The 27,930-nt window shown below is 39.9% G+C and overlaps 1 protein-coding gene across 1 annotated transcript in view; it reads left to right on the forward strand.

Moving 5' to 3' along the window:
• GRIN3A (glutamate ionotropic receptor NMDA type subunit 3A) overlaps positions 1–27,930 on the forward strand; it is a 156,098-nt gene that overhangs the window by 39,554 nt on the left and 88,614 nt on the right. Inside the window, exon 2 of the mRNA XM_036261266.1 lies at positions 12,849–13,453. Coding sequence (XP_036117159.1) covers positions 12,849–13,453 — 605 coding nt within the window. The remainder of the gene's footprint in view (positions 1–12,848; positions 13,454–27,930) is intronic.

Here is a 27,930-nt window from a genome sequence, read left to right on the forward strand (position 1 = left end):
ACATCGCCAAGGGTCAGCCAAGAGAAAGTATAACCGTCCAGAACAAAAGGCAGAAGTGGGGTGGGATACAGATCAATTAGTTGAGTAGCAATAATTACATGGGACTAGAATGGGGAAGATGCATGATTGAAAGCACCTTCAGGAAGCTTGAGTGATTGCTACAAGTTTTGGAATAGGCCTGGGAAGAAAAAGGGTTGAGTTGGTTCAAAGGGAACCAGTATGCATGCTTCTGAAGTTCCTTCTGCCTGAAGACGTGTATCTCTATACCCATGGCCTGGCTGGTAATAGGCTTTCAGTACATGTTTTATTGGATGAGTAAATCAACTTTTTTTTTTGAAGACAGTGTTACTGCACCAGTGTCTGTTCTATCTAAGAGGTGAGACCAGTCTTCCGAATATTGCTATAGTGAAATAGACCACACCCAGAATGATTGGCAATATACCAACTGCACCATGCATCCACAATGCTGCCTTTTAAAGCATTTGTTGTATTTTACTACTCTATTATGTATTGTTTTATACATATATCACTCAGAATCCTGAGGGATATGTCCTAAGATCTCTGTGGACCCCCCCCCCCATACATATTGGTTGAGCACCATTATGGATTATATTTTCAACCGTTAAATTCAGTAGATGAAAAATTGAAGTGAGTTTTTCCAAACTTTCTTATTCTACCAGACACAAAAAGGGTGTCATTAATTATACAACTGAAATTCTTTGTTAAATTAAATTACTGTTAATGAAGAAATGCAAGTCTTATGATTTCACAAAAGTGGCTACAAATGGGAGGATGGATGAAGGAAAAGGCTGGGAAACCAGGTGCATGCTGGGAAACAGGCTGGCTCCCCTGTGCCCACCACACAAGGCATGTCATTCTAACCCATGCCGGGGCACATCTTAAAAGTGGCTGGACCTTTAGGATTACTTGCAAATAGTTGGAACTATAAAGGTTAGGTCTACAAATGTCTCCTTCACACGTCGCTCTTGTCAAGTAGGGGAAGCAGTACTGGCCAAAGCACAGGCTTTCAAGTCTTACAAATTTGGATTTAGGATCCAGACCTCTTTCTCTGTAACTGTGCAAACCTTGGGAAATTGCTCACTCTTTCTGAGCCTCATTTTGTTCCTCTGTAAAAGGAGGCTGATGACTGTAGTCACCACATGAGGCCATCGTGAGGATAAAATAAGGCACTATGCATAAAACACTAGGGACATCAGTAAGTATTATTAGCTTTTCATTTGTATTATTATTAGATTACAATTTCTGGGCAAGATCTGTGCATTATGTTTGCTGAATCCTTAATGCAACCCTAAAAACAGTTAATTTACTTAAAAGCCTGGGCTTCTAAAGGAATCAGCTTTAATTTTCAGAAAAAAACGACTTCAATATAATTTAGGTCAAATGAGGTATGAGATGAGAAACAGAAAACCTCCGGCAGCCTCTTCGGCTGAGCAGAAGCGATAGCAGCAAAGAAAGCCGGTCCCCGGCCCCTTAAACACTTTAGTAACCAGCTGACTTATGAAAGGAAGGGGATTTCATGTCTGTTAAAAGAGTGGAAATACTATGTTCAGTTGAGCTTTCTGAGCTTTGGCCTAGAAGGCAAAACTGAATGGGTTTGCTTGCCAGGAAAGAGCTAAGAGAATTTCATCTTTTCTCCACTCTTAGAGCAAACCTGGTTTCATTACCTCTTTTCTCCTGCCAAGGGAGTATCTCAAAGCTCTCTGGCAAGCTCTGCACTGCAGCCAATTCTGGTTTTGAAACTTTTACTGACAGAGAAAACAGCTTAATCTGTGCTCTCAGGGACGACCAAGATTGATGGGGGATCTCCAGCAGTTGGCACCAAAAATTCCTTAACTTGTAAAGTGACACTAGACCTACTCACCAAAGAAAGGCATTTTGGGGGGGGGAGGGTACTCTGCTGTCAACAGAATGCCTCCCAGACGAATGGTCTCTCCCAGCCTGAGACAGAGGGGCTGTTTTCCTGGTAAAGGGTTTGTGTAATTGGTATTTATAGAAGACACATAATTCTGGGACCATTGTTTGAAAAGAGATAAGAGAAAGGAAAAAGAACAAGAACAAAGAAAAGAGTGGCCCTGCAGTCACTCACTGTAGCCAGCACTTCCAACGCAGTGGCTTAGCTCCAGCAGATTGTAACAGGCCCCAGGACTGCCCCTCACTTTGGGCCAAGCACTTTCCGTGCATTAGCTCCTCTCACAGTCAATTCTCAAAATGAATCTGTACGGGAGGAGGGAGAGTTATCCTCATTTTGGAGATGAAGAATTTATGACTCCAAAGTACTACATGACTTGTAGAAGACCACATGTCTCCCAAATGATGGAGGCAGAATTTAAGTGTGCATTGCCTCAACTACTAAGCCCTAACCACTGTGCTTTACTACCCTCCAGAAGAGGAGAGAGAGCTCAGCGTGATTACCTTACCATCAGCAAGAATAGCTTAGGACTTAAGAACACTGTAGACACCACGGAAGAGGACAATGCAGAATCAGACAGAAGGAATATAAAAGTAGGTGGTGGCTCCAGCCACTTTCCTGAGAAAGGTAGCACCCAGTCGAAGGAAAATGGACAGTCAAAATGAGACCATATTTGTACTTAAATATGTATGGTTTTTTGTTTTGTTTTGTTTTGTTTGGTACGTGCCCCCAGCGGGAACCGAACCTGGGACTCTCCGGTTCGCAGGCCGATGCTCCAACCGCTGAGCCAAACCGGCCAGGGTTGTATGGTTTTTATATATCATTATATGTTTATCTATATATAGTGAATAATCATTTCTGTATACATTCTTTTTTAAAGTCCCAACTAGAGAATCCTGTATAGTGCAAACACTTGCATCCATCCACCCCTTCTAATCATAGTATTGAACTTTTCCTGGCACATTCTTCCCCGTTTCCCAGTTTCGCCACATCCTATTACATTTATGCTAATTTCCATAATTTATAATTGACTGTTTGTCTACTTACTGCAGTCATGTCTTGTACTTTCAAATATCTGGAATAGGGTTCAGAAATGCTTCCTTCGCTGTTCACAGCAGGTCCAACTGACAGCAGAAAAATCAAGGATGGGATCAAAGGATCATTCTGACAAACTCCACATGGTGCATAAAAATTGGAAGGGATATCTCAGCTGCGGAGGTGCCCCCTGAGGAGTGAGGAATTCCAGTCCCTTCCCCAGGTCCCCCAGGACCCCCAGCCCAGGGTTCAAGTGCTAGGAAGAAGGAGTCCCCATAACTTCTGACTGTAAAAACCAGTGGGGATTGTAGCAGAGTGAGAGGGAGGGCTAATGGAGTGAGTCCCAGGCAATTCCTCTTAAAGGGCCCTGCACAGACTTACCTGAACTTACTCCCTCTGAGTCCAGTGCTGGGGCAGCAGCTCCAAAGGCACCAGGGACATACAAGGAGGAACTGAAGTGTCTGGCATCAGGGCGAGAGCTGAAGGGGCAGCCTACTCCCAGACAGATGTGCTGGCAGAGGCCATTGTTTCTTTGATGAGCCCTCCCTGCACAGAGCTGGCAGGCAGGTGCCATATCTGAATTTCCATCGACCTGGCTCACACTGTTTACCCCACCCTGGTGATTCCCTGAGACCCTGCCCCACAAACTTTTGAGCCCACCCAATCTATTTCCAGTGGCCTTTCCTTATAAATGGCTTTGCTTGTGCCTCAGACTTTCCTAAAATCTCTCGAACAAGCAGCATCTGGCCTCGGCATGCCCTGAACCTCTTGCTAAGTGGTCCCAGGTCCGGTACTAGTAGCAGCTGGCCTTTGTTCACAGTTTGGCCTCTCCTGGGCACCTCCAAGCCCAGCACAAGTAGCAACCATCTGCAGAACACTTTCTCTTTGTAGCTCATGCCAGATGGCCAGGCAGAATTCAGGTGGTGACCTTGGCCAGCAGCTCCTGGGAGGCCCCAAAGCCAGTGCACCTGGTGGACAGCTTTAGGCCACATTGAGGTACCACCCAAGCACCTCCACAAGTGACACACTCAAGGGGCAGACTTAGTGTTCACCAGAGCCCCACTGAAGTAAGTCCTGCTCTGTGGGGTGGGCCCCTGCACAGCTGATCCTCCACAATGGTCGCAGCCAGTCCTTGAAGCTGTGTGGCCTGGGGTAAATCCCTTCCATTGATGTGAAAATAGCAATCAAGATTCAACTACAACAGAAATATGTGCACAGCCCACACAGAGGGTTGCACCTGGAGTGCCCAGCTCATGTGAACAGGGAGACTGTGCTACTGGACCCTACAGGACACCTACTATGTTAGGCCACTCTACCAAGGCCAGGAGATGTAGCAACTCTACCCAATATATAGAAACAAACATAGAGAGGCTGCCAAAATGAGGAGACAAAGAAACATGTCCCAAAGAAAAAAGAAAAAAACAAAACTCAAGAAAAAGGACTAAACAAAATGGAGACAAGCAATCTACTAGATGCAGAGTTCAAAAAACTGGTTATAGGGATGCTCAATGAACTTAGGGGAAGACTAAATGAATTTAGAATTTTAATAGAATAAAAAAAGACATGGAAACCATATAAAAGAACCAGTCAGAAATGGATGTTACACTAACTGGAATAAAGAATAATATACAGGGAATCAACAGTAAAGTAGATAAAGCCAAGAATCAAAACATCAATTTGGAATATTTAAGGAAGCAAAAGCACCCAATGCGAACTGCAAAAAGAAGAAGGAATCTAAAAATGTAAGGATATTGTAAAGAGCCTCTGATATAACTTTAAGCATACCAACATCGAATCATGAGGGTGCCAGAAGGAGAAGAGAGACAGGAAGAAATGGAAAACCTAAAATAATTATCATGGGAAATTTTCCTAACTTGGTGAAGTAAATAAACATACAAGTCCAAAAAAGCACAGAGTCCCAAACAAGATGAACCCAAAGAGGCCCACAGCAAGACACATCATAATTAAAATGCAAAAGATTAAAGACAAAGACAGAATCTTAAAAGCAGTAAGAAAAAAGCAGAAAAGTAGTTAATTACCTACAAGGGAGCTCCCATTAGACTATCAGTTGATTTCTTAACAGAAACTTTGCAGGCCAAAAGGGATTGGCAAGAAATATTCAAAGTGATGAAAAGCAAGGACCTACAATCAAGATTACCCAGAAAAGATATTATTTAAAATTGAAGGATACATAAAGAGCTTCCCAGACATCAAAAAGCTAAAGGAGTTCATCACCACCAAAGCAGTATTACATGAAATGTTCAATGGTCTTCTTTAAGAAGAAGAAAAGAAAAAAAAGATTAAAAGTATGAACAATAAAATGGTAATTAATACATATCTATCAATAATTGAAACTAAAAAAAAAACCAAAATAAACAAGCAGGACAGAAATAGACTCATAGATACAGAGAACATTTTGATGGTTGTGTGGGGGAGTTGGGGGATTGGTGGAAAAGGTAAAGGGATTAAGAAGTATAAATTGGTAGTAACAGAATAGTCATGGGGATGTAAAGTATAGCATAGGGAATATAGTCAATATTCTAATAAGTATGTACGGTATCAGATGAGTATGAGATTTATTGGGATGTTCATTTAGTAAGTTATATAATGTCTAATCGCCTGAAACTAATATAATATTGTATGTCAACTGTAATTGAAAAATAAAAAAATGATTTAAAAAAATAAATATTAAATCTGTTTCTCAAAATTCATACTCCTTTATAATTTTCTTATTTTTAACCCTTGCCCGAGGATATTTTTTATTTATCTTCAGATACAGTGGGAAGGACAGAGAGAGAAAGAGAAACATCAGTGCAAGAGAGACACATCAATTGGTTGCCTCCCGCACAACCCCAACCAGGGCCGGGGTCAGAACTGCAACTGAGGTACATGCCCTTGACCCGGAATCGAACTGGTGACTCTATATTCTGTGGGCCAATGCTCTAATTGCTGAGCCAAACTGGCCAGGGCTCCTTTATAATTTTCAATGTGTAATATATTAAAATAAGTCAATTTATTTCTTCATACAGGGTATGGCAAAAGTAGGTTTACAGTTGTAAGAATGCAAAACACTGAGTTTATTCTTGCATTATTATTTATTAATTATTGTATTATTTTCTTTTTTTAATCTTTATTGTTGAATGTAAAATGTATTCCAGATGTTCCACATTTTTCCCCCATTGACCCCCTCTTCCCCACTCCCGCCCCCCTCCCGCCTTTTCCCACACTATTGTCTGTGTCCATTGGTTATGCATATAAGTTCTTTGCTTTATCTCTTCCCACCCCCCCAACCCCTTTCCCTTTAGGTTTGTCGGTCTAGCAATGAATTTGTACTTCTTATTCTCTTCACCTTTTTTTCCCATTTCCCCAACCCCCCTCCCAACTGGCAACCAACAAAATGTTCTCTGTATCTATGAGAATGTTTCTGTTCTACCTGTTCATTTTGTTTGTAGATTCCATTGTTGACAGATATGTATTCATTGCCATTTTGTTTGTTCATATATTTTATCTTTTTCTTCAAAAAGACCCTTCATCATTTCATATAATAACGGTTTGGTGGTGGTGAACTCCTTTAACTTTTTCTTGTCTGGGAAAGTCTTTATATGGCCATGGATTCTAAATGACAGCTTTGCAGGATAGAGTAATCTTGGTTATAGGTTCTTGCTTTTCATCACTGTGAATATTTCTTGCCACTCCCTTCTGGCCTGCAAAGTTTCTTTTGAGAAATCAGCTGACAGCCTTATGGGAACTCCCTTGTAGGTAACTAGCTGCCTTTCTCTTGCTGCTTTTAACATTTTCCCTTTGCATTTTGATGATGATGTGTCTTGGTGTGGGCCTCTTGGGGTTCATCTTGTTTGGGACTCTCTGTGCTTCCTGGACTTGTATGTCTGTTTCCTTCACCAAGTTAGGAAAGTTTTCTGCCATTATTGTTTCAAACAGGTTTTCAATTTCTTGTTCTCACTCTTCTCCTTCCGGCACCCCCAAGATGCGAATGTTGGCACGCTTGAGGTTGTCCCAGAGGCTCCTTACACTATCCTCATTTTTTTGGATTCTTTTTTCTTTTTGCTGTTCTGATTGGGCATTTTTTGCTTCCTTATATTCCAATTCGATGGTTTGCTCCTTGGATTTACGTACTCTATTGAATCTGTGTAAATTATTCTTCATTTCAGTTAATGCCTCCTTCAATTCTAACTGTGCATCCATGATTTCTGACTGGTCCTTTTTTATGCTCTTGAGGCCCTCATTAAGTTCACTGAGGTTCTCACTAAGTTCATTGAGCATCCTTATAAGCAGTATTTTGAATTCAGCATCTGTTAGGTTGTTTATCTCCATTTCGCCTAGTTCTTTTCTTGGGGTTTTGTTCTGTTCTTTCATTTAGGACCTGTTTTTTTGTCTCCTCATTTTGGCTGCCTCCCTGTGTTTGTTTCAGTGTATTACTTAACGAGTGGTATGGGGCTAGCTGAGCCAGATGCTGCTCGTTTGAAAGAATTTAGGAAAAACCTGAAGCAGGATCCAAGACAGGCCAATCCTATGGTTAAGCAAGTGGCAACAGATTGGGTGGGCTTGAAAGTTGGGTGGGCCTGAAAGTTGGGTGGGGCGGGGCGGGGCCTCAGGGAGTCAGCAGGGTGGGGCTACCAGTGTGAGCCAGGTTGCTGGAGTCCCAGATATGGCTTCTGTCTGCCGCCCCAGGGAAGGGCTCACCAAAGGAACAAAGGCCTCTGACAGCACGTTTGTCCCGGAGAAAGCCCCCTCTCCAGCCCTCGCTCCAGTGCCAAACAGCTCAGTTCTTCCCTGTATGTCTCTGGCGCCCCTCGAGCTGCTTCCCATCCAAGCTTAGAGGGAGAGAGTCCGATAAGTTCATGCACGGGCCCTTTAAGGAGCTGCCTGGGGCTCCAGCCACTTCACCTTCCCTGAGACTCAGTTCCTGATGGTTTTTCCAGCCAGAAGTTATGGGGATTCTCTTCCTGGCACTGGAACCCTGAGCGGGGCATCTGGTGTGGGACGGGGACCCCTCAGTCCTCAGGGAGGACCTTCCCAGCTGAGGTGTCCTCCTGATTTTTATCCACCACACGTGGGTGTAGGACCAGCCCGTCCCCTCCCCCTCTCCTACCAGTCTGGATGTGGCTGCTGCTTTAATTCCGTAGTTGTAGGACTTCCATTCAGCTTGATGTCAGGTGGTTTTGAATGATGGTTGTTCTGTAGTTTAGTTGTAACTTTGATGTGGTTGTGAGAGGACGTGATACTGCGTTTACCTACCCGCCATCTTCTAATTATTGTATTATTTTCTATACAAACAACTGTAAACCCACTTTTGCCTCACCCCATATATATTAACATAATCGTATTGTTAGTACTTCCCTGTTTTAATTATTAATGTTTTCTAAAATTTGCATGTCCCCTCTATCATTTTTCTTTTTTCAGATTTTCTTACCAGCTTGCCTGACTTTTCTGTCTGTGGAAGTTCAATATTTTATAAGTCCGCTCTGATCCGTAGCAGGTGAAGCAGTCTTCCCCTGCACCGCTGAATGACTCTCTGACCTTGCAATTCTCTGACCTTGGCAACCGCACTGCCGTCTTGGTGGCTTCTGCCTCCCTCCAGCTCTGCGCTGAACTTCAGATCTCGTTCACGAGTGCATTTCAGCACGGTCATCACCCCGCCACTTCTCGCCCTATGCTTTTGGAAATTTTAGCCTCTATTATAATGTAGAAGTGGTGTGTCATCTTAGGTAGAAATAAAGATTTAATTCTAAGTGTAGGGAAATTACATTTGAAAAGTTCTCTGAAAATATCTATTTAGTTTAGCATATATGGTTTTATGTATACAAGCATATGTATGTAATATGTTATAATACCTAAATATATAATATACCGTATGTAATAATGAGAATTATCAGTATATTTAGCTTCATATCGTCTCTCCCCCTACCTCAGCAGTTCTCAACCTTTAGGGGTCGAATGCCCCTTTCACAGGGGTCGCCTAAGACCATCGGCAAACACATATTTCTGATGGCAATTCATAACAGTAGCAAAATTAGTTATGAAGTAGCAACAAAAATAATTTTATGGTTGGGGGTCACCACAACATGAGGAACTGTATTAAAGGGTAGCAGCATTAGGAAGGTTGAGAACCACTGCCTACCTTCTACTGAGCCTGTTTAATTTATATAAATTGAATGCTCTTATGAGGCCATTTTACCTTATTGCATGTTTGAGAGAGGCTTTCTGATTCTTGTTAATCATTAACAATACGATTAACAGGTAAATACGTAGAACAGATGTTAATATATATGGGGTGAGGCAAAAGTGGGTTTACAGTTGTTTGTATACAAAATAATAGAATAATTAGAAGATGGCGGGTAGGTAAGCGCAGTATCGCGTCCTCCCACAACCACATCAAAGTTACAACTAAACTGATTCTTGGGTTGTTCTGTTATTGGATCTCTGACTTAAGAGGTAAACATTGTAGAATTTTTTTTTTTAAGTATACTCTCTTTCAGGCCATGACTTTGCCCTATGCAAATAGCAAACTATATGTAAGACTTAGATTTTATTTTTCATTTTGATCTGATAGACCTTATTTACTGTTTGTCTCAGAATTTAATGAACATTTAGACTGTGTGTGTGTGTGTGTGTGTGTGCGTGCGCGCGCGTGCACATGCACACATGCATGCACGTGCCTTTATTACCAAATGGAGAGAAATTGGGAGATGCTGCATAAGAGGTTGCTATTTCACTAGACGTTTCTGAGATATTATTGAATAAATATTTGTTTGAAGCATTGTGTTCCTTGAGTCTGTGAAAGGATTAACTTCAACATCTGGACTTTCATAATAGAATTGTTTATATGGATGATTGTGACTATATGCATTAATTATAATCCATGGGAGGGGAAGAGGGTCTTCATATTATTTCCATGTCGTTCTCTCATGCCAAGTGCATTGGTTTCTCTGTCTAGTGCTAAATGCCCCTAATTTTGCCTCCCTATGCAGCAAGAGGAGAACATTTTTATCCCTGTCTCCATTAGAGCTTGCCCCTCACATACTGATTTAATGAATCCTTCTGTGGGAAGTGTATGGTGGGCCTTTGTTGCAACTGAGGACAAAACATCAGGTCTTAAAGTTCTGCTAGGAATGATCTTCTCAGTCTTTCAGTGAAGAGATTATGTTCATGGCCCAGGACTTGAAGCAAAGAAAAAAAGAATCCTGTTTGACAAACCCTTTCTGGGTAACTAAGAACTGTGCTAGAAGAAATGGTTTAGATATGGTCCTTGTCCTAAAGAAGCTTCTAATCTAGTGTAGTAAATAACCACATAACCAGATAGCTACATTGTAGTGTAAAGAGTTTTGTAATAAAAGGATGAACATGACCCCATGACACAGACATGAGATGATTAATTCTATTTGGTCAGCAGTTAAAGGAACAATCAAGCAAACAAAAACTCAGTTCACCACAGCAAGAAATCAACAGGGCAAAAGTACCGTAAGGATAAAAAGATCAGCAGTAACAGAAACAGTTGTAAACGCTACATAAATTAGTTCCTGGAAATCTGCATGGAACAGCTGAGCTTTCAAGGATAAAAACGAATTCAGGCAAATGCATGTGCAGGTGGCGAGATCAGCATATCAAACTTGTGTAGGCATGAAAATGCTTGCTGACACAAGAGAAATAAATTTTCCACTATGACTTGTCTTGGTGTGCATATTTGGAGTACTGGAGGTTGAAGACCAAGAATGGCCTCCTCAGCCATACTATTGATTTTGAAATGTGTCCTATGGGTAATTCAGAGGTTGTGGTGCAGAAGAATGATATGATCATATTTATGTTTTAGAAAGAAAACTGGCAACAGAGTAGGGAGCTGAGGCCAAGAAAACAGTTGAGAATAGTTTGTTCCTGCCAGCTAAATATGCAGCTCGCCTTCCCTTGCTCTGCTTCTGGAAGAGGGTTAAGACAAAGGAAGAAAAAGCTCTCTGGAGCAATTTATATGAATTAGTAGTAGGAGTGAGGAAGCAAAGCTTTCATCCCTCTTACCTCAAAGTCTTCCAGTGCTTCACCAGCCTGGGAACCAGGGACTACCTACTGGATTCTGTCTCCTGGTTTATGACATCTTCCTCTTTTTTGCCTCTCATATCTATCTTGTCATTAAAATTTAATTTAAGAAAGAATCCTTTCCACATCACCGTTTCTACCATCGCCAACACTGGCTTCCAGTTTAAACACTTAGCACCTAATCTAGATCCTAGAAGGCTTATTCCCCTCTCCCTGTAGCATCAGCCTGTAGCTGATCCCCTAAATGCTCTGCTGTTATTATTACAGGCCCTGCTCAAAGCTTAATTTGGAAGGACAGTCAAATTCTCAGAATAGATTCTCAGATTCCATCCTACCTGCTGTGCTCATTTATTGCCTTTGGTCAGAGTTTGTCTCCCATAAATCCCTTTGGAATCCTCACTCCTTATTCTATACATATCAAATCCTATTTCTTATGACATTTTTTTCAGTAGGTAAGGGGAGGCCATACTTTTTTCCTTTTGCACAAGAGCTTGCAACTTTACTGAGAAAGTTCTCCTCATTTCTCTACTGATATTATTGACCTGAATGTTTGACACTTCCTCCAATAGTCCATTAGTTCCCAAAGGGAACATACTTAGTCAATGCGGCCAATATTTATTGTGTACCTAACACATGCAAGGCATTGTGCTAAACATCTTCAGGATGTCAATATGAAAGGACACCTATGTCAACTGTCCGCTCTTGGGAAGAACAATCGAACAAATTTATTCATTAGAGGACTATTTCCACTTCATCTATAATATATGAATACTAATTTGTGACTTTTCAAATGTGATACTCTTCCTTCATGGAGACGGTGAGTTCCATAAGTAGATGAAATTGTGATGGAAGCTACATAAGCACACATTTCCCATTTCACAGCAAGAATCCAGTCTCAGTATATACAGAAACATAAGCAAGTCTTCAATACTGAACTTAATCTTAGTGTCTATATTATCAATTATGCCATAGGTCTTATTCTGATCAGGCTGCTAAAACCCAGACTGGGGAGCTTGTAAACAACAGAAATTTATTTCTCATTTCTAGAGGCTGGAAGTTCAAGACCACGGTGCCAGCATGGTTGGGTGAGGGCCATCTTTTGGGTCACAGACAGCCAACATCTCCCTGGATCCTCACGTGGTGGAAGGGGCAAGGGAGTCCTTTCGAGCCTCTCAGGCCTTAATTTCATGCATGTGGCTTTGGTCCTCATGACTTAGTCACTTTCCAAAGACCCCAGCTCTTCGTGCCATCACACTGGGCATTAGTATTTCAACGTGTGAATTTGGGAGGACCACAAACATTCAGATCATAGCACCACAAATATTAGAAGTGCCTTCCCCAGGGACTGGAAGTTTAGGAAACTATGACGCATCCATTTCCCACACCATCCTTATATAAGTACCTGCTATTAATTTTAAAGCAAATGCAAATTCTTTCAGCTGTTTTACCTGAGAGGAAACTTTAACAAACAGGGATCAGTTGATAACAGATCGTTAGAACTGGGATGCATAAAGGGGACAATCTGTAAGGAAGTAGATGAGCCTGATAAAAATATAAGACCAAATGTATGTATGGTCGTGTCACCCTGACATTGACAACAAGAACCATCTGCTGTCTGATACTCTTAGCAAAATTATATGGAAATCAGTTGTAAGGAATCAATCATTCCATTAGACAGGAAGCAGCTTTCCAAATTATGGGAATTTTATCCCAGATATACATTTGAATATTACAGGGGAAAATAAAGAATTAAGCCTCATAAGAAAGCAAAAGTACCCTATGTTATAATCCTTGGCCAATGCTTTCTAATTGTTCTTTTTCATATCTTTAAATACAGAATCCCCTTCACCTACAGCTGAGTTTAGAAAATTCATTAAGTTCTGATGCTGATGTCACTGTCTCAATCCTGACCATGAACAACTGGTACAATTTTAGCTTGTTGCTGTGCCAGGAAGACTGGAACATCACCGACTTCCTCCTCCTCACCCAGAGTAATTCCAAGTTCCACCTCGGGTCGATCATCAACATCACCGCCAACCTCTCCTCCACCGAGGACTTCTTAAGCTTCCTGCAGGTCCAGCTTGAGAGCATTAAGAACAGCACGCCCACAGTGGTGATGTTTGGCTGCGACATGGAAAGCATCGGGCGGATTTTTGAAATTACCACCCAGTTTGGGGTAATGCCCCCTGAGCTTCGTTGGGTGCTGGGGGATTCACAAAACGTCGAGGGACTGAGGACAGAAGGTCTTCCCTTAGGCCTCATTGCTCACGGAAAAACAACACAGTCAGTCTTTGAGTACTACGTGCAAGATGCCATGGAATTAGTCGCCAGAGCCGTAGGCACCGCCACCATGATCCAGCCAGAACTCGCTCTCATTCCCAGCACAATGAACTGCATGGACGTGGACACTGCAAATCTTACTTCGGGACAGTATCTGTCAAGGTAGGATGCAAGGCCTGGGTTCCGTCCCCATTCATGGGGTTGGGACCGGAAGTACAATGTCCCTGTCTCTTTCCTTTGCAAAAATCTTGACTCTGAGTAACTTTAAACTCTGATACTATTTCTGAGAGGTTTTCTGGTTACATAAGGCTAAAGTATTTCATGATTTGTCATCTGGAATTTGACCTATAGATGTTTAGCACGTGGAGTATTGTGGGGAACACCCAGTTCTGCTTTTAAACCCTGGTGCAGTCCCTTACAAAGCGGTATGTTCTTGGCAAGTTATTGAATAACTCTGAGCCTCAGTTTTCTAATTAGTAAACTGAGATAATACTGAATAGCTTGATATTATCATAAAGATACCATGAAATTCTATGTGAGAAGTGCCTAACACTGCTCAGCTTGTAGTAGACGCACAACAAATGTTTCTGTCCCTGCCCACACTTTCCCATATCAGCAGACTTGGGCAAGGTTCTCTAATCTACACAGAGGAAAAATCAGTCAAGCAGGAAATAGACTTTTCTCTCTCCTCCCAGGCGCTGATGCATAAGATCATATAGAGTATTGGTTAAAGGCTAGACTCTGGAGCCAGACTCTGAACTTGAATTTTGGGTCTGCCACTCACTACTTGCAGGACTTGGTCAAGTTACCTAACATCTCTGAGCCTTAGTCTCCTGTTATACCTTCATTATGTCATCAATAAATCCGACCATCCATGGACACATTGTCACAGATACATAGGTAGGTAGGTACATAACATACATACATACATACATACATACATGCATAGAAAGATAAAATGAACTAAGAGTTTCTAAAAGAGCATTATACATATATATATAGACTTTTTTTTTTTTAATTCAGGTATCTTTCATCTCCAGTTCCTCAGTTTGGCTCAGAAGCTAAAATGGAAACACCCCATTTAAATGAAAGAATAACCCATATTATAGAAATGGTTTTCATGATCCCCCAAAAGGGGAATAGCCTTAAAGGATATTTATAGGGGCCTAGATTTTTTTGAAAGGATCACCTATGGCCAGACAGGCAAAACCTTTCAGAGATAAAGGCTTAGCTCTGGGCAAGGGCCCAATTTTAGGCAGTCCTTATGGAGCAGGGACAACCGACCACACTGAGGAACACAAGGCGACCACATAGCATCTTACCTTTTCAAAAGACATGATGATATGCTGAAAGGTCAGGAGGGCCTGAGCATTTTACATTTAATTTTACATATGTGGACTGAGTACCTACTATGTGCAGGCTACACGCTAAATGCCATATATATGGCAGCATTTAAGCACAGCCTATAGACTCCCCAAAGAAGGTTGTTAATAAAATAATTCAAAATGTATTTATTAGGAACCTTTTAATGATAAAATGAGATGTTCTATCATAATCTGATCTTTCCAGTTTTTTCATATTGTATTTGAATTTCCATTTTTATTTTATAGCTGCTGTCCAGATTTAATCTGTTTTTGAACTAGCATGTAATTGAGGCTCAGGGTTTTATCTAGAATAAGAAATGTTCTCCTTCATAACCAAAATATAAGCAAAGTTTTAATTTATAATTCAGGATAGTCATTATTTTGAAAGGACACTCGTAAACAGCAGGCAGGAGAAACCACTTGTGAAAACTGCATTAAGTTATTTAGCATCTTTCTGTCTCAGGTAAAATGGAGAGCCCGAGAAAAATGATTCTGTTCGGATCCCAAAAATATTTAAAAACTTCAGGGAGAAGTATTTATTGACTGGGTTATAATTATATACCTTAGGGGTTCATTTTATCAAGATCCTACTGATCTTTCTGGCATCTCAGGATTTAATATATATTAAAGTTATGTGCCTCCTTCCACAAGAGTCCCATGGCACTTTGTACATGGAATTATGTACAAATCATCATTATTTGCCTATGTCTGACTTGTGAGCCAAAATATAAATTTTTAAGTGGAACTATTATTCAGCTTAGTTTAATGCCTAGCATATGACAACCACTTAATAGTCATTTATTGCAATTGATATAGAAAGAAGGAAAGAAAATTTTTATTATATTTGCATCCTACATCAAAGGTAGCGGTAGTAGGAAAACAAATGGTTGATAGATACATAAAATTTGTCTAAATTAAAAAGTTTTATTTAACTTACCTAGACACCATCAAGTTTTCTTCTGTTCCTTTTTTTGTTTTTTTCAACGAGATGTTAGGTTAGTGAATAATTTTTGTCCTTGTGGCTATTTCCACATGTTTATTTCACAGACTCTGGAAGCTATAAAAGAGGTTGTGAGCGTTGGAGCCCATAGCAATTCACGATGTATAAGGGTCAGTGATAATATTTTCACCTCCATGGATGTGTTTGAGAATGAACTCAAAGAACTTCAGGAAATAAGCCAGAACTTCTTAAACTCCCTGGGAATGCCATCAAAGAGAACGTTCCAAAGTGTTCAGGAAAGGATCACGGGAAATGGGCAAAACCCTGGATGAAGTCTTTATAATGAATGAATAACTGAGAAGCTGCCTTACACCGTAAAAACAACTGTGGATTTTTCATCATTCTTTTTTATTTTGTTGACTGCTGTCTTCTATAAAGTTCGTTATTGTCAGTCCATAAGACACATCAGCATACAGTAATTTTCTTAATTGTTCCTGAATTTTGCGCCTCTGACCCCACTTCCTCGCTGCATAATGACAGTCACGAGGATAATGAGCCATGAATCGCGAGTGTCAGAGTTACGCAAGCTTTCATCCCTCACACGGTCATTTTCACTTTGGGCTGACAGAATTGTTAACATTTTTAAATGTTAATGAAATCACCAAAAGCATGGTTTTTCCAGCATAGCCTTTTAGACGGGAAAAAAATCACTTTTCCTGCCAGACTACATGGGCGTAATTACAGTTATAAAGGATTTTATTCTTCCTGGGTCTCCATAGGCCAGGGCAAACTGTCCGTCACAGCTAAATGCAGACAAAACGACTTGGGGGGCAAGTTCATAGCATGGGCTTTAACAGTTTATTTGCAAGCTATTTTATTAAATCTTAGTTATTTGAAGCAAGGAAATCTGGTACATTATTTGGTAATAGCTTTATTTATTCATTTTTTAAATTGATTTTAGAGTGAAAGGAAGGGAGAGAGAGATAAAAACATCGATGAGAGAGAACATCGATTGGCTGCCTCCTGCATGCCCCCCACTGGGGATCAGGCCTACAACCTGGGCATGTGCCCTGACTGGGAATCGAACCAGCGACCTCTTAGTGCATGGGTCAATGCTCGACCACTGAGCCACACCAGCCGGGCATTGCTAATGGCTTTATAAGTTCATAGGCATGGATGCTTTGTGCATCCAATGACTATTTGTTGAACTAGGGTGAGGCGAACAAAATGAAGACTTGCATGCTGCCATGTTGGAGCTGACAGCCCAGGGCATGAGGTTGAAAAGTAAGTAAAAGGTTATAAAACAAAGGGATACATGATTCTTAAAATAGAGATATGCTCGGATAAATAGAGGAGGAAATAATTAACTCCTCTCTGCGACTTGGTGATGAGGGAGAAACACTGTTTGGAGCAGATTCACAGACCATGCAAATTCACCAGGACCCGAAAGAGAATTCAGTACAGCTGGAGCATACATTGAAGAGGATTTGCTGTGGTTCTGGAAAAGTTGTTAATTTGATAGCATGCCACACAGGGTTTTTACGCCCAGCTAAGGAGTTTGCATTTTATATGCATATTGGATATCACTTGAAAGGCAGAACATTAGCCGTGACATATTATAAATCATAACCCTGTGACAAATTAATCAAATACGGTAATACAGCATAAAAGCCCTGCAAGTCATTTTTTAGAACTATTAGGATATAAATTTTTTTATTTCTGAAAATTGGTTTCAACCTTGCCCACATTTACTCCTTTATTGCATTCTAAACACCAGACTCTGGTGAAAAATGAATAGGAGTTTGGGGACTTAGCTGCTGATCCTAGGGTTAGGAATTGCCCGTGTTTATCTGAAGGCCTTGGGTGCTAACAAATCTATTATTCCTGGGTTACTTACAGCCTGGTCAAAGACAATTATCCTTTAAGAATTCCAAGAGTATCCACACAGATAGACATCTTGTTCCCCTTGGCCTAAGAAGTCCCTGATCTTTTGGCTAATTAATCATAGTCCTGATAGTTATTCTAGCTTCTAAGTAGTATGTGGAATCTTGCCTTTCTTCTTGGAATAGCTTCTGCACTTCAGTTCTGCATCAAGTAGGCAGTGATTAATTTATTTATTCATTCACAGACATTTGTTGGAACTTACAAATATTAGGTTAGGCTTTTGGCCAATGCAGGAGACACAAAGAATAGAAGGCAGAGTCTCTGCTCTCAGGAAGCTTACAACCTTCTCTTTCTATTCTCCAACCAGGAGAAGATATGCTCCTCTTATTATCTATATTTTTTATCCATTTTCTTTGATCTAGCTGCTTGGTTATTCTTCTTCTGGGGCAACAGCCATTCTTTGGTGATTATCCTTCAGCAATAGCTGGCATGGTTAGGCTCTCTCTTCAATTGTCCTTGAAAAATGATCCAACATGCTAGAGATTCTATCCCCTCCAAGTTATGTTAATTTTTATGCTTATATGGTCAAGCAATACCAAGATTCACTAGCCTTTAATTAAAAGTAAATGTTGTTTTGTTTACTGATTCTGCACATAATATTCAGAACCTATTATGTGCCAGGTATTGTGAGGCATGGGGAAGCTTCAGAGAAAAAAACAACTAAAATATCCATTCAAAAATCCCAGGGTATAAATTGATGTTGGTCCCTATTTCATTCCTGGATATTAGAAGAATTCCAGAAGAACATGAGGCTGCATGATATGATTCTAATTTGGGGTGTTTCTATTCACCTGTATAATAATTTGCTGGCATTGTGACCCTGGCAAGATTTTCTAATCTCTCTGAAACTTTAATTTCCTGAACTATAAGGATTCTGACTTTGAAAAGTTAAGTGGTACGCCTAAGGTCATTCAGCAAGTATGTTGTAAAGGGAGAATTAAATCAGTTCATCTAAATCCAAATTCCAGGCTCTTTCAGAATTAATATAAACTCACCTTAATTGCGACCTCATTACTTTATATTATTTCAGCCAAAACCTGTATAAATCAGGAGGCATGATTACCCATGTATAGGCATTCTTATCCTAAGGACCTCTATCGAGCCAGACTAGTTAGCCTACATATTCAACAGGCGCTGGGAAGAAATGCAATTGCATTGAACATGGAAGCCAGGGGTTGAGTGCTGGTAACACTGGTTCCTTGGATCCTCCACGAGAATCCATTGCTGTGGGGTGACCTACTTTGTCCAGCTGTTACTTCTACATGAGCTTCTCTGCTAGGACCACCAAGGAGTCAGTACCTCTAGAAAACACATATGTAGGTGTTTTGAATCTTAGGGACCAACCTTTAAGGTCTGTTTCCAGATATTTTCATTAGGAACCCCTGCCACTGGACTAATTTGGCATAAATCCTTTGAATTTGCCCTTCCTCCTTTGTCACCTAAGTCACGTCAAGAGTTGAGTCTGACATTTTCTCTAATTCACGGGGTTCTCAAATGAGGAGCAATGGAAAGTGGGTATTTCCTTGGGACCCTGTTTTGGTGAATACAGCTTAAATTTGCTTAAGCTAGTATTCAGCAGCAATTAAACTGTAGAATGTTTCCAAATGAGGAGAGTTTCCAAGCTTTTATTGGCCCGAGAGTTCATTGTGTTCTCTGTTGACTTTTTCACTTTGTATGCATCTACTATAAAATATGGAAACATGTCAAAAAGTGGTATGAAGATATAGAGGACAGTACTGCAGCTCTACTCCGAATTCCAGATCCATCTCTTGGGCGCACTTCAGTCTGCAGGCCGGTAACCCTCCGGATGGATGCCTGACCGATGAATACTGCCCAAGGTCCCTTTGCCAGAGCTGTGCTCAGGGTGCTATCCAGCAGCACCTGCACTAGTGCTGGGCCAAATCTAGAGAGCTAGAATGAATTAAGTTGGAGTGCTCCACAAAGCATCCAGGAGCAGTCCAAGGGCTGGGCACAGACTATAATTGGGTGGGAGAGTCAAGGTTTATATCTTGGGAGAGGAAAACAACCTAAGGGCATGGAACAGATCTAACTGCCACGTGGGAGAGAAGCAGGAAAACGTGTCTTCCTGCCAGTGGCACCACATGAAAGCAGGAGAGAGTGTTGTACCCACGTCTGATTTCTTGACATAGTGACCCCCTCGCACACCAGGAGGAACACAGCCCAAAATGTATATTGAACTCTGACCCAGGCACATGAATTACTATTTTTCTCTTCTTGGGAAAAAAACAAACAAACAAAACTCAAGAAAAACAGAAGTCTCCTACCCCTTTATTTCACTTGTAAGTAACTGAATTTTATTGGCAAAACATAGATCCAAATGATTTGTGTGTGTACATATGTATATTTAATGTGTTATTAAATTACTGTTGTCCATTAACTGATTAAAAAATCTGTTTTAAAAGATGAGCTTTGTAAGTTGCTTTGAAAGACGATGCAATCGATGATTATAATTTGTGGGGCCTTTTGCTCTAAAGATTGAAATTTAGCAATTTCTAATTCCTGTTAAATTTTTTATCATCAAAGGGGTTTCCCAGTGAACTAATTTCTATTACTGATGCTATCCATTTATTATTTGGGGGGAAATGAATTGGAATTTTAATGCTTGGAACACTCTTTAAACTGCAAATACAAATATTTCTTGGCCGATGGAGCCCTGTTCTTCTGGTACAGTGATGAAGAGGTCTCTCTTTAAAAATGCATGTATTCGGGAGGAGGGTGTCTGTGGGGGGAGAGGAGAAACATCTCTAACAGAAATAAATTAATTAAACAAACAAACAAACAAAAAATGCATGTAGGCCCTGGCCAATTTGGTTCAGTGGTTAGAGCAGCAGCCTGCCAACCGAGGGGTTTTGGGTTTGATTCCCAGTCAAGGGCACGTATCTGGGTTGCAGGTTCGATCCCCAGCTCTGGTCTGGGTCATGCAGGAGGCAACCAATCCATGTGTCTCTCTCACTGGTATTTTGCTTTCCCTCTCTCTCTCTCCTTCCCTTCCTTCCACTCTATCTAAAAAATGGGGAAATATACTCAGATGAGGATTAACAAAAAGAAAGAAAAAAAAAAAGATGCATATCTGATTGAGGCAGAAGACATGTGTTCAGTTGCATTTACCCCACACACATTACTGAGCAGTTACTCTGGCCAGGCACTGTGTGTTGCCTAAGATCCAAAGATGACTCGGTGAGATCAACACCCTCAGCTTGACAGCCCGCAGCATTGGGAAGCGGAGCAGTGGGAAAGGGAGGCTTTGTTCATTCCTAACAGCAACTCTGTGGAAGAGGCTGCTCTCAAACCGTGGAGACTGTCGACATCTATGCCTTTGAGGATCTAACAGTCTAAAAAGTTGAAGATGGATTTAATCAGCTGCCAAATATTTATACGCTGGAGTATTAAGCGGGATTCAAAAAGACAGTTGAGTCATTTTATACGTAGCTCAAGAAATCATCTTCAATTAATGTTTAATTTGGACAGTTGTCCCACGTATGGAGAACAAAATGAAAGCAATGGCCTGTGACAGAATTGGACCGTGGGTGAGCTCTGTGGCTAAGAGGGCAAATTCATGTTATCATAAAAGGGAAGCAGATACCACAGGGGTCTGCTTCAGTGAAAGATGCTGCAGAGTAAAAACTGAACTTGCCATACAAATAGACAAAAATTTTCCAGGGCTATTAAAAAAATAAAAGGAAAGATGGCAAAGGAGACATTGAAAATAATGAAGGGAGGTAAACACATGGATCTCAGAGGGTAGGGAGAGGGGCCTAGGGTGGCAACAACAAAAAAATTCTTAACTAGAGATAGTCAATAGCTGGTTCAAGACAAGATCTCTTCCTAACAGGATAGAATATTGGTATTTCCTTGGTACAAAGTTCAGCAACGGGAAGAGAAGGAGGGAAGGGAAGAGAGGAGAAGATAAAATTCAGAAAAATAAAATATGAGAACAAGCATTAAGGGAATAATGAGATAACCATAGATAGATTAACCTACATGTCAGAAACTGAGATTACCGGAGGAAGGGGAAATAATCTACAACCCGAGGAAGAGACAAAAATGAGAATAATTTAAAGAATAAGAGGGATTACAGAAAAGTCTTGAAGAACTAAGAAAAACCATGGATTAAAATACAAACAAAATATAAATAGCTAATAATTCAGACAACTGGAGGTCTATGGAGGTTGTGAAAGATTAGAATTGGGTGTAAATTTTTTTAAAGACATGAGACGATACAAAGAGAATAGCTTGGGGCCCCTCAGTGATAAAGAACAGAAAGCAATGATATAAGTGTGAGTTTGTGGCAAATGCCACAAAAAAATAGTGTAGAATTGTGGAGGATGTGAGGTTTTGACCGGAAGATTTGTTACATGATTGTAGATATGAATTACATGAAAAAAAGATGGGATTTCTGAACATCTGCTGATTTCTTCCCAACTCTCCTCTGTCTTCCCAGAAAAAGAAGAATGGAAAACTTTGGGAATATTCCTTTGTTTTATACAAAAAGGGCTTTATTGAGCTTTTCTATTACAGTCAGTAGATCTGGAGCTAAATTAAATGTGACCATCAAATACATATTTATTTAATAACTTTTAAAATATTTTTTTCTTTATTGATTTTAGAGTGAGAGGAATGGTGAGGGAGAGAGAGAGATAGAAACATCAATGAGTGAGAACATCTCTTGGCCACCTCCTGCATGCTCCCCAATGGGGATTGGGCCCACAACCTGGGCATGTGCCCTGATCAGGAATTGAACCAGTGACCTCTTGGTGCAAGGGTCGACGCTCAACCACTGAGCCACATCGGCCAGGCAATCAAATACATGGTTAGGAGCAAGTAACCCTGACAAGAATTATGGGGTGCTTGTGGGAGGGGAGTTGGGGAAAATGTCACTAACAACAACATAGCCAAAGATTTCTAATCAGGCAAAGGCAAAACACACACACACACACAATTAAATTTTCTCAGGCTAAAACATTTTATATAGAGCTTTATGGAAAATGAACAAATCTCTCATTCCTCAGGGGGAAATGTTAAAAATGATGAGATGATCATGGGAAAAGAAAATCAGCTCATTTTTCAAAATATTACAGAATAGGAACACAGATTATTTTAATGATACAAAGAAAGTTCCCAAAGGAAAAAATAAATGTTAAGGCATTACAGAGCAGAATAGATGTCCCTATGTGCAGATATGATTAATGGAAGGCAACAATATGGGAAAAGAGCAAAGATAGCAGGGCAATTTTATTTATTTATTTATTTATTTATTTATTTATTTATTTTTAAATTCTCACCAGAGAATATTTTTCCATTTTATCTTCAGATAACATGTGAAGGAGAGAGAGAGAGAAACATTGATGTGAGAGAGACACATCGATTGGTTGCCTCCCACATGACCCTGACCAGGACTAGGGGCTGAATGGCAACCAAGGTATGTGCCCTTGACAGGAATCAAACCTGCAACAATTTGGTCCACAGGCTGACACTCTAACCACTGAGTCAAACCTGCCAGGGCAGCAGAGCAATTTAATAAAAACTAAAAAACAAATGAAAGAAGCAGGTATATACAAAGAGACAAGTGAAAAGATTGGTGAGTGAAAAAAAGATTAAAGTAGAAAAAATATATGGCCTATAAACAACTGGGCATGGAATAAGACCCATGAAGTTGATGATACGTTGAAAAACACACAAGTAGATTCATAAGTCTCCAAAATGAACAGTGGAAACCATGGAATTATTCTAGAACTAGTTCAAAGGAAGAAAAGATACAAATTTATTAGAAATATAAAAACGTAATATTAGTAAAACTATATGCTGGATAAAATAGAAGAAAACTCAAGAGAGAGCAGGCCTTAAAATCTTTAAGAATATGACATTTGTAGTCAGAGATTTTTATTTAACTTTAGTAAATTTAAAGTTGGGAATATATCTATAGATGTTCAGATAGCAGTAAACTGCAGTAAAATTAATGAGTAAATTTAGTAATGAGTACATTTTAGCAAGTTTAAAAAGTAAAAATAGTGCATGAGTAATGTAATTCAGCAGATAAATGAAGGTGAACACTGCAGTTAATGTTCTACTATTAAAGGATATATGAACACAAATATGTGCTCATCAAAAAAAAAAAAACTAGGAGAAAGAAGTGGGAGGAGACCTAGGAAGAAGGGATTAAGACAAAAACCAATTAATTGAGAAGAAATTCTTAAATTAGTATAAATGATATATGAAGTTCTATAGCAAATAATTCATAGAAAAATATGATTTGGCAAAATTGACTCAGAAGAATGGAAAGCTTAATAGAAAAGACTGAAAAGCATGATTAAAGAATAACAATTTTCTTTTTCTTTTTTTCCTGTATTGATTTTAGAGACAGAAGAAGTGAGGGGGAGAGAAAGATAGAAACATTAATGAGAAAGAACATTGACTGGCTGCCTCCTGCATTCTCCCCACTGGGGATCAGACCCACAACCTGGGCATGTGTCCTGACCAAGAATCAAACTGCGAGCTCTTAGTGCATGGGTAGATGCTCACCCACTGAGCCACACCAGCTGGACAAGAATAACAATTTTCTTAAAGTGCCAGGTTCAGATAGTTTTACAATTGACTTCTGCAAACTCAATGGGAAGATGAAACACTAAGCATTTCAGTTGAGATTGATCTAAAACATTTCTTGTGAAAGTTCTTTGCTTTTTTATACTTTTAAGAGTACCTTTGGTCCATTTTTAGAATAATGCAGTAAAACTTAAATTATATGGGGAGAGTATAATGAGGGCTCTAATTTAAACAAATGAGGTCTATCATTAAAACAAAGCAGCCGAATGAATGGAAGCTACACAGACCATCTCCCAGGACAAATCTGGAATTACAACTAAAATAAAGACAAAACATTGGGAAAATCCAAATGAAGAGCAGTTGGAAGAGAGCCAGTACAACCAGAGACAGAGAGAGGACCTCATTTCAAGCCTGGTAGGAACTGCAGAGGTGCATGGAGGTGGGCTGGGAACCCTCGAACAGCAAGAAAGGCTCTATCAGTGGTGTGCGCTTCCCACTGAGAAAGTAGGGGTTTTAAAAAGCATCAAATCAGCTGCAGCCACTCACCTTGTGCTCTTGCAGAGAGGGGCCGGAATGGACTAGAACAGTATGGAGACAGTCCAGGGCTCCTGGCTCAGGAGAGAGCTGGACAGGAGGGTGCTAGGAGTCTTGTACTGAATCACTCCCTCACAGGACAGTAGCCATATTACAGAAAGAGCCCCTGGAAGAATCAGCCACCAGGCCAGGCCAAGGAAATGCAAATTTAGGCTCATTAACATCTGAAGCAGTGGTTATCAACCTGTGGATCACGACCTTTTTGGGGGTCAAATGACCCTTTCACTGAGGTCACCTAAGACCATCGGAAAACATATATTTCCAATGACAATTCATAACAGTAGCAAAATTACAGTTATAAAGTAGCAACAAAAATAATTTTATGGTTGGGGGTAACCACAACATGAGGAACTGCATTAAAGGGTCACGGCGTTAGGAAGGTTGAGAACCATTTTAGATTCTAAAGTGATAGTGAGCAAGTGCCCCACCCACTGGAAATTCTTTTATACCTGAGGGATTTTTTATTCAGTTGAGGGCTACAAATCTAGGCTCAAGTAACTGAGACTAATACCCTCTAGGAAAAAAGCTAGAGGATAACTGAACCTTTCCTTGGCTTGCAAATCTACCCAGGAAAGTAAGACTTGACAGTGGTGTTTAACATGGGTCCTCCAACACTCATCCAAACCCAGTAGAGGGATCCATAACCAGTGGAACACTAACACCCACAGGGAAAATTTGGCAGGCTCCAAAAGTCACTGAGACAGCCAAAATAGTGAAACAAAGAAACAAATCCCAAATGAAAGAACAAGATAATTCTGCAGAAGAAGAAATAAATGAAGGGAATTGAACAAGATATCAGAGGAAGAGTTCAGAGTAATAATCATAAGAAAGTTCAACAGCATGAGTAAAGAGCTCAACAGCATGAGTAAAGAGCTCAACAGCATGAGTAAAGATATAAAAATATTGGAAACCAACCAATTGGAAATGAAGAATGACATATCAGAAATAAGAACACATTGGAAGGAATAACCATCATAGTAGAGGAAGCTGAGGGCTGGATCAGTGAATTAGAAGACAGGGTAGAAAAAATCACCCAATCAGAAAACCAAAAAGAACAAACAACTAAAAAACAGGAAGACAGCCTAAGAGAACTGTGGGACAGCATGAATTCTAAAAACATCCACATCATAGGTATGCCAGAAGAAGAGGATAATGAGAAAGGGTTAGAGAATATATTTGAAGAAATAGTGACAGAAACCTTCCTTAGTTTGGTGAACAAAAAGGCATACAAGTCCAAGAAGCCAGAGAGCCCCAAGTAAGAAGAACCCAAACAGGCCCACACCAAGACACATAATAATTAAAATGCAAAGAGAGAATCTTAAAGGCAGCACAAGATAAGCAACAGGTTACCTACAAAGGAACCCCCATAAGGCTATCATCTGACTTCTCAACAGAAATACTACAGGCCATCAGGGAATGGCATGAGGTAACCAAGGTAATGAAAAATAAGGATCTGAACCCAAGACTACTCTAGCCAGCAAAACTATCATTCAAATAGAAGGTGACATAAAGAACTTTCCAGACAGAAAAAGGCTAAGGGAATATATTAGCACCAAACCAGCACTCCGAGAAATGTTAAAAGGACTGCTGTAATAAGCAGAAAAAATAAGAAGAGAAACAGGACCATAATAAAAAATGGCAATAAATAAGTATGTATCAATAATAACCTTAAATGTAAATGGATTGAATCCTCCAATCAAAAGACACAGAGTAGCTGAATGGATAAGAAAGCATGACTCATACATATGTTGTTTACAAGAGACCCACCTCACAACAAAAGACTCACATAGGTTGAAAGGGAAGGGATGGAAAAAATTTTCCAAGCAAATGGAAAGGAAAAACAAGCTGGAGTAACAATATTCATATCCAATAAAATAGACTTCAAAATGAAGGCCACAATTTGAGACACAGAAGGCCACTACATAATATTAAAAGGCTCTATCCAACAAGAGGATATAACCTTGGTAAACATATATGCACCTATAATAGGAGCACCAAAATATATTAAAAACTTCTAGAGGACTTTAAAGGAGAAGTCAACAGCAATACAATCGTAGCAGAGGACTTCAACAACCAGCTGACGTCACTGGATAGATCCTCTAAATAAAAAAATTAACAAAACAGAGACTCTAAATGATGCACTACATCAAATGGATTTAATAAATATCTATAGAGAAATACACCTCAAAACTGCAGAATTCACATTCTTCTCAAGTGCACATGGGTCATTCTTAAAGATAGATCACATGTTAGGACACAGACTAATTCTCTACAAGTTCAAGAAAATTGAAATCATATCAGGCATCTTCTCAGATCAAAATGGCATGGAACTAGAAATAAATTACAACAAAAACATGCAAACACATGGAGGCTAAATAGTATGTTGTTAAACAAAAAATGGGTTACCAAGGAGATCAAGGAAGAAATTAAAAACTTCCTGGAAACCAATTAAACACACAACAACACAAAATCTATGAGATGCAGTAAAAGCAGTCTTGAGAGGAAAGTTCATAGCACTACAGGCCTACCTCAATCTTGAAAAAGAACAAAGTAGGAGGGATCACAATACTGGATATCAAGTTATACTATGAAGCCATAGTAATCAAAACAACCTGGTACTGGCACAAGAGTAGGCATATAGATCAGTGGAACAGAACAGAGAACCCAGAAATTGACCCAAGACATTATGCTCAATTCATATTTGACAAAGGTGGCAACAGCATACAATGGAGTAAAGACAGCCTCTTTAATAAATCGTGTTAGGAAAATTGGACAGCTACATGCAAAAGAATGAAGTTAGACCACCAACTTACACCATACACAAGAATAAACTCAAAATGGATAAAACACTGAAATGTGACTCATGAATCCACAAAAATCCTAGAAGAAAATGTAGGCAACAAAATTTCAGACATCACACACAGCAAAATTTTCTCTGATATAATGCCTAAGGCAAGAGAAACAAAGGAGAATTTAATAAATGGAACTACATCAAACTTAAAAGCTTCTGCACAGCAAAAGAAACAACCATCAAAATGGAAAGGGAACCCACTATATGGGAGAGCATGATTGCCAATGAGACATCCGATAAGGGGCTAATTTCCAAAATATATAGAGTACTCATACAACTCAACAGAAGACAAAGAATCCAATTTAAAAAATGGGCAGAGTACCTAAATAGACCCCTCTCCAAACAGGACATACAAATGACCAAGAGACATATGAAAAAATGCTCA

Source organism: Molossus molossus, unplaced genomic scaffold (assembly GCF_014108415.1).
Source record: "Molossus molossus isolate mMolMol1 unplaced genomic scaffold, mMolMol1.p scaffold_m16_p_14, whole genome shotgun sequence".
Taxonomy (NCBI): Eukaryota; Metazoa; Chordata; class Mammalia; order Chiroptera; family Molossidae; genus Molossus; species Molossus molossus.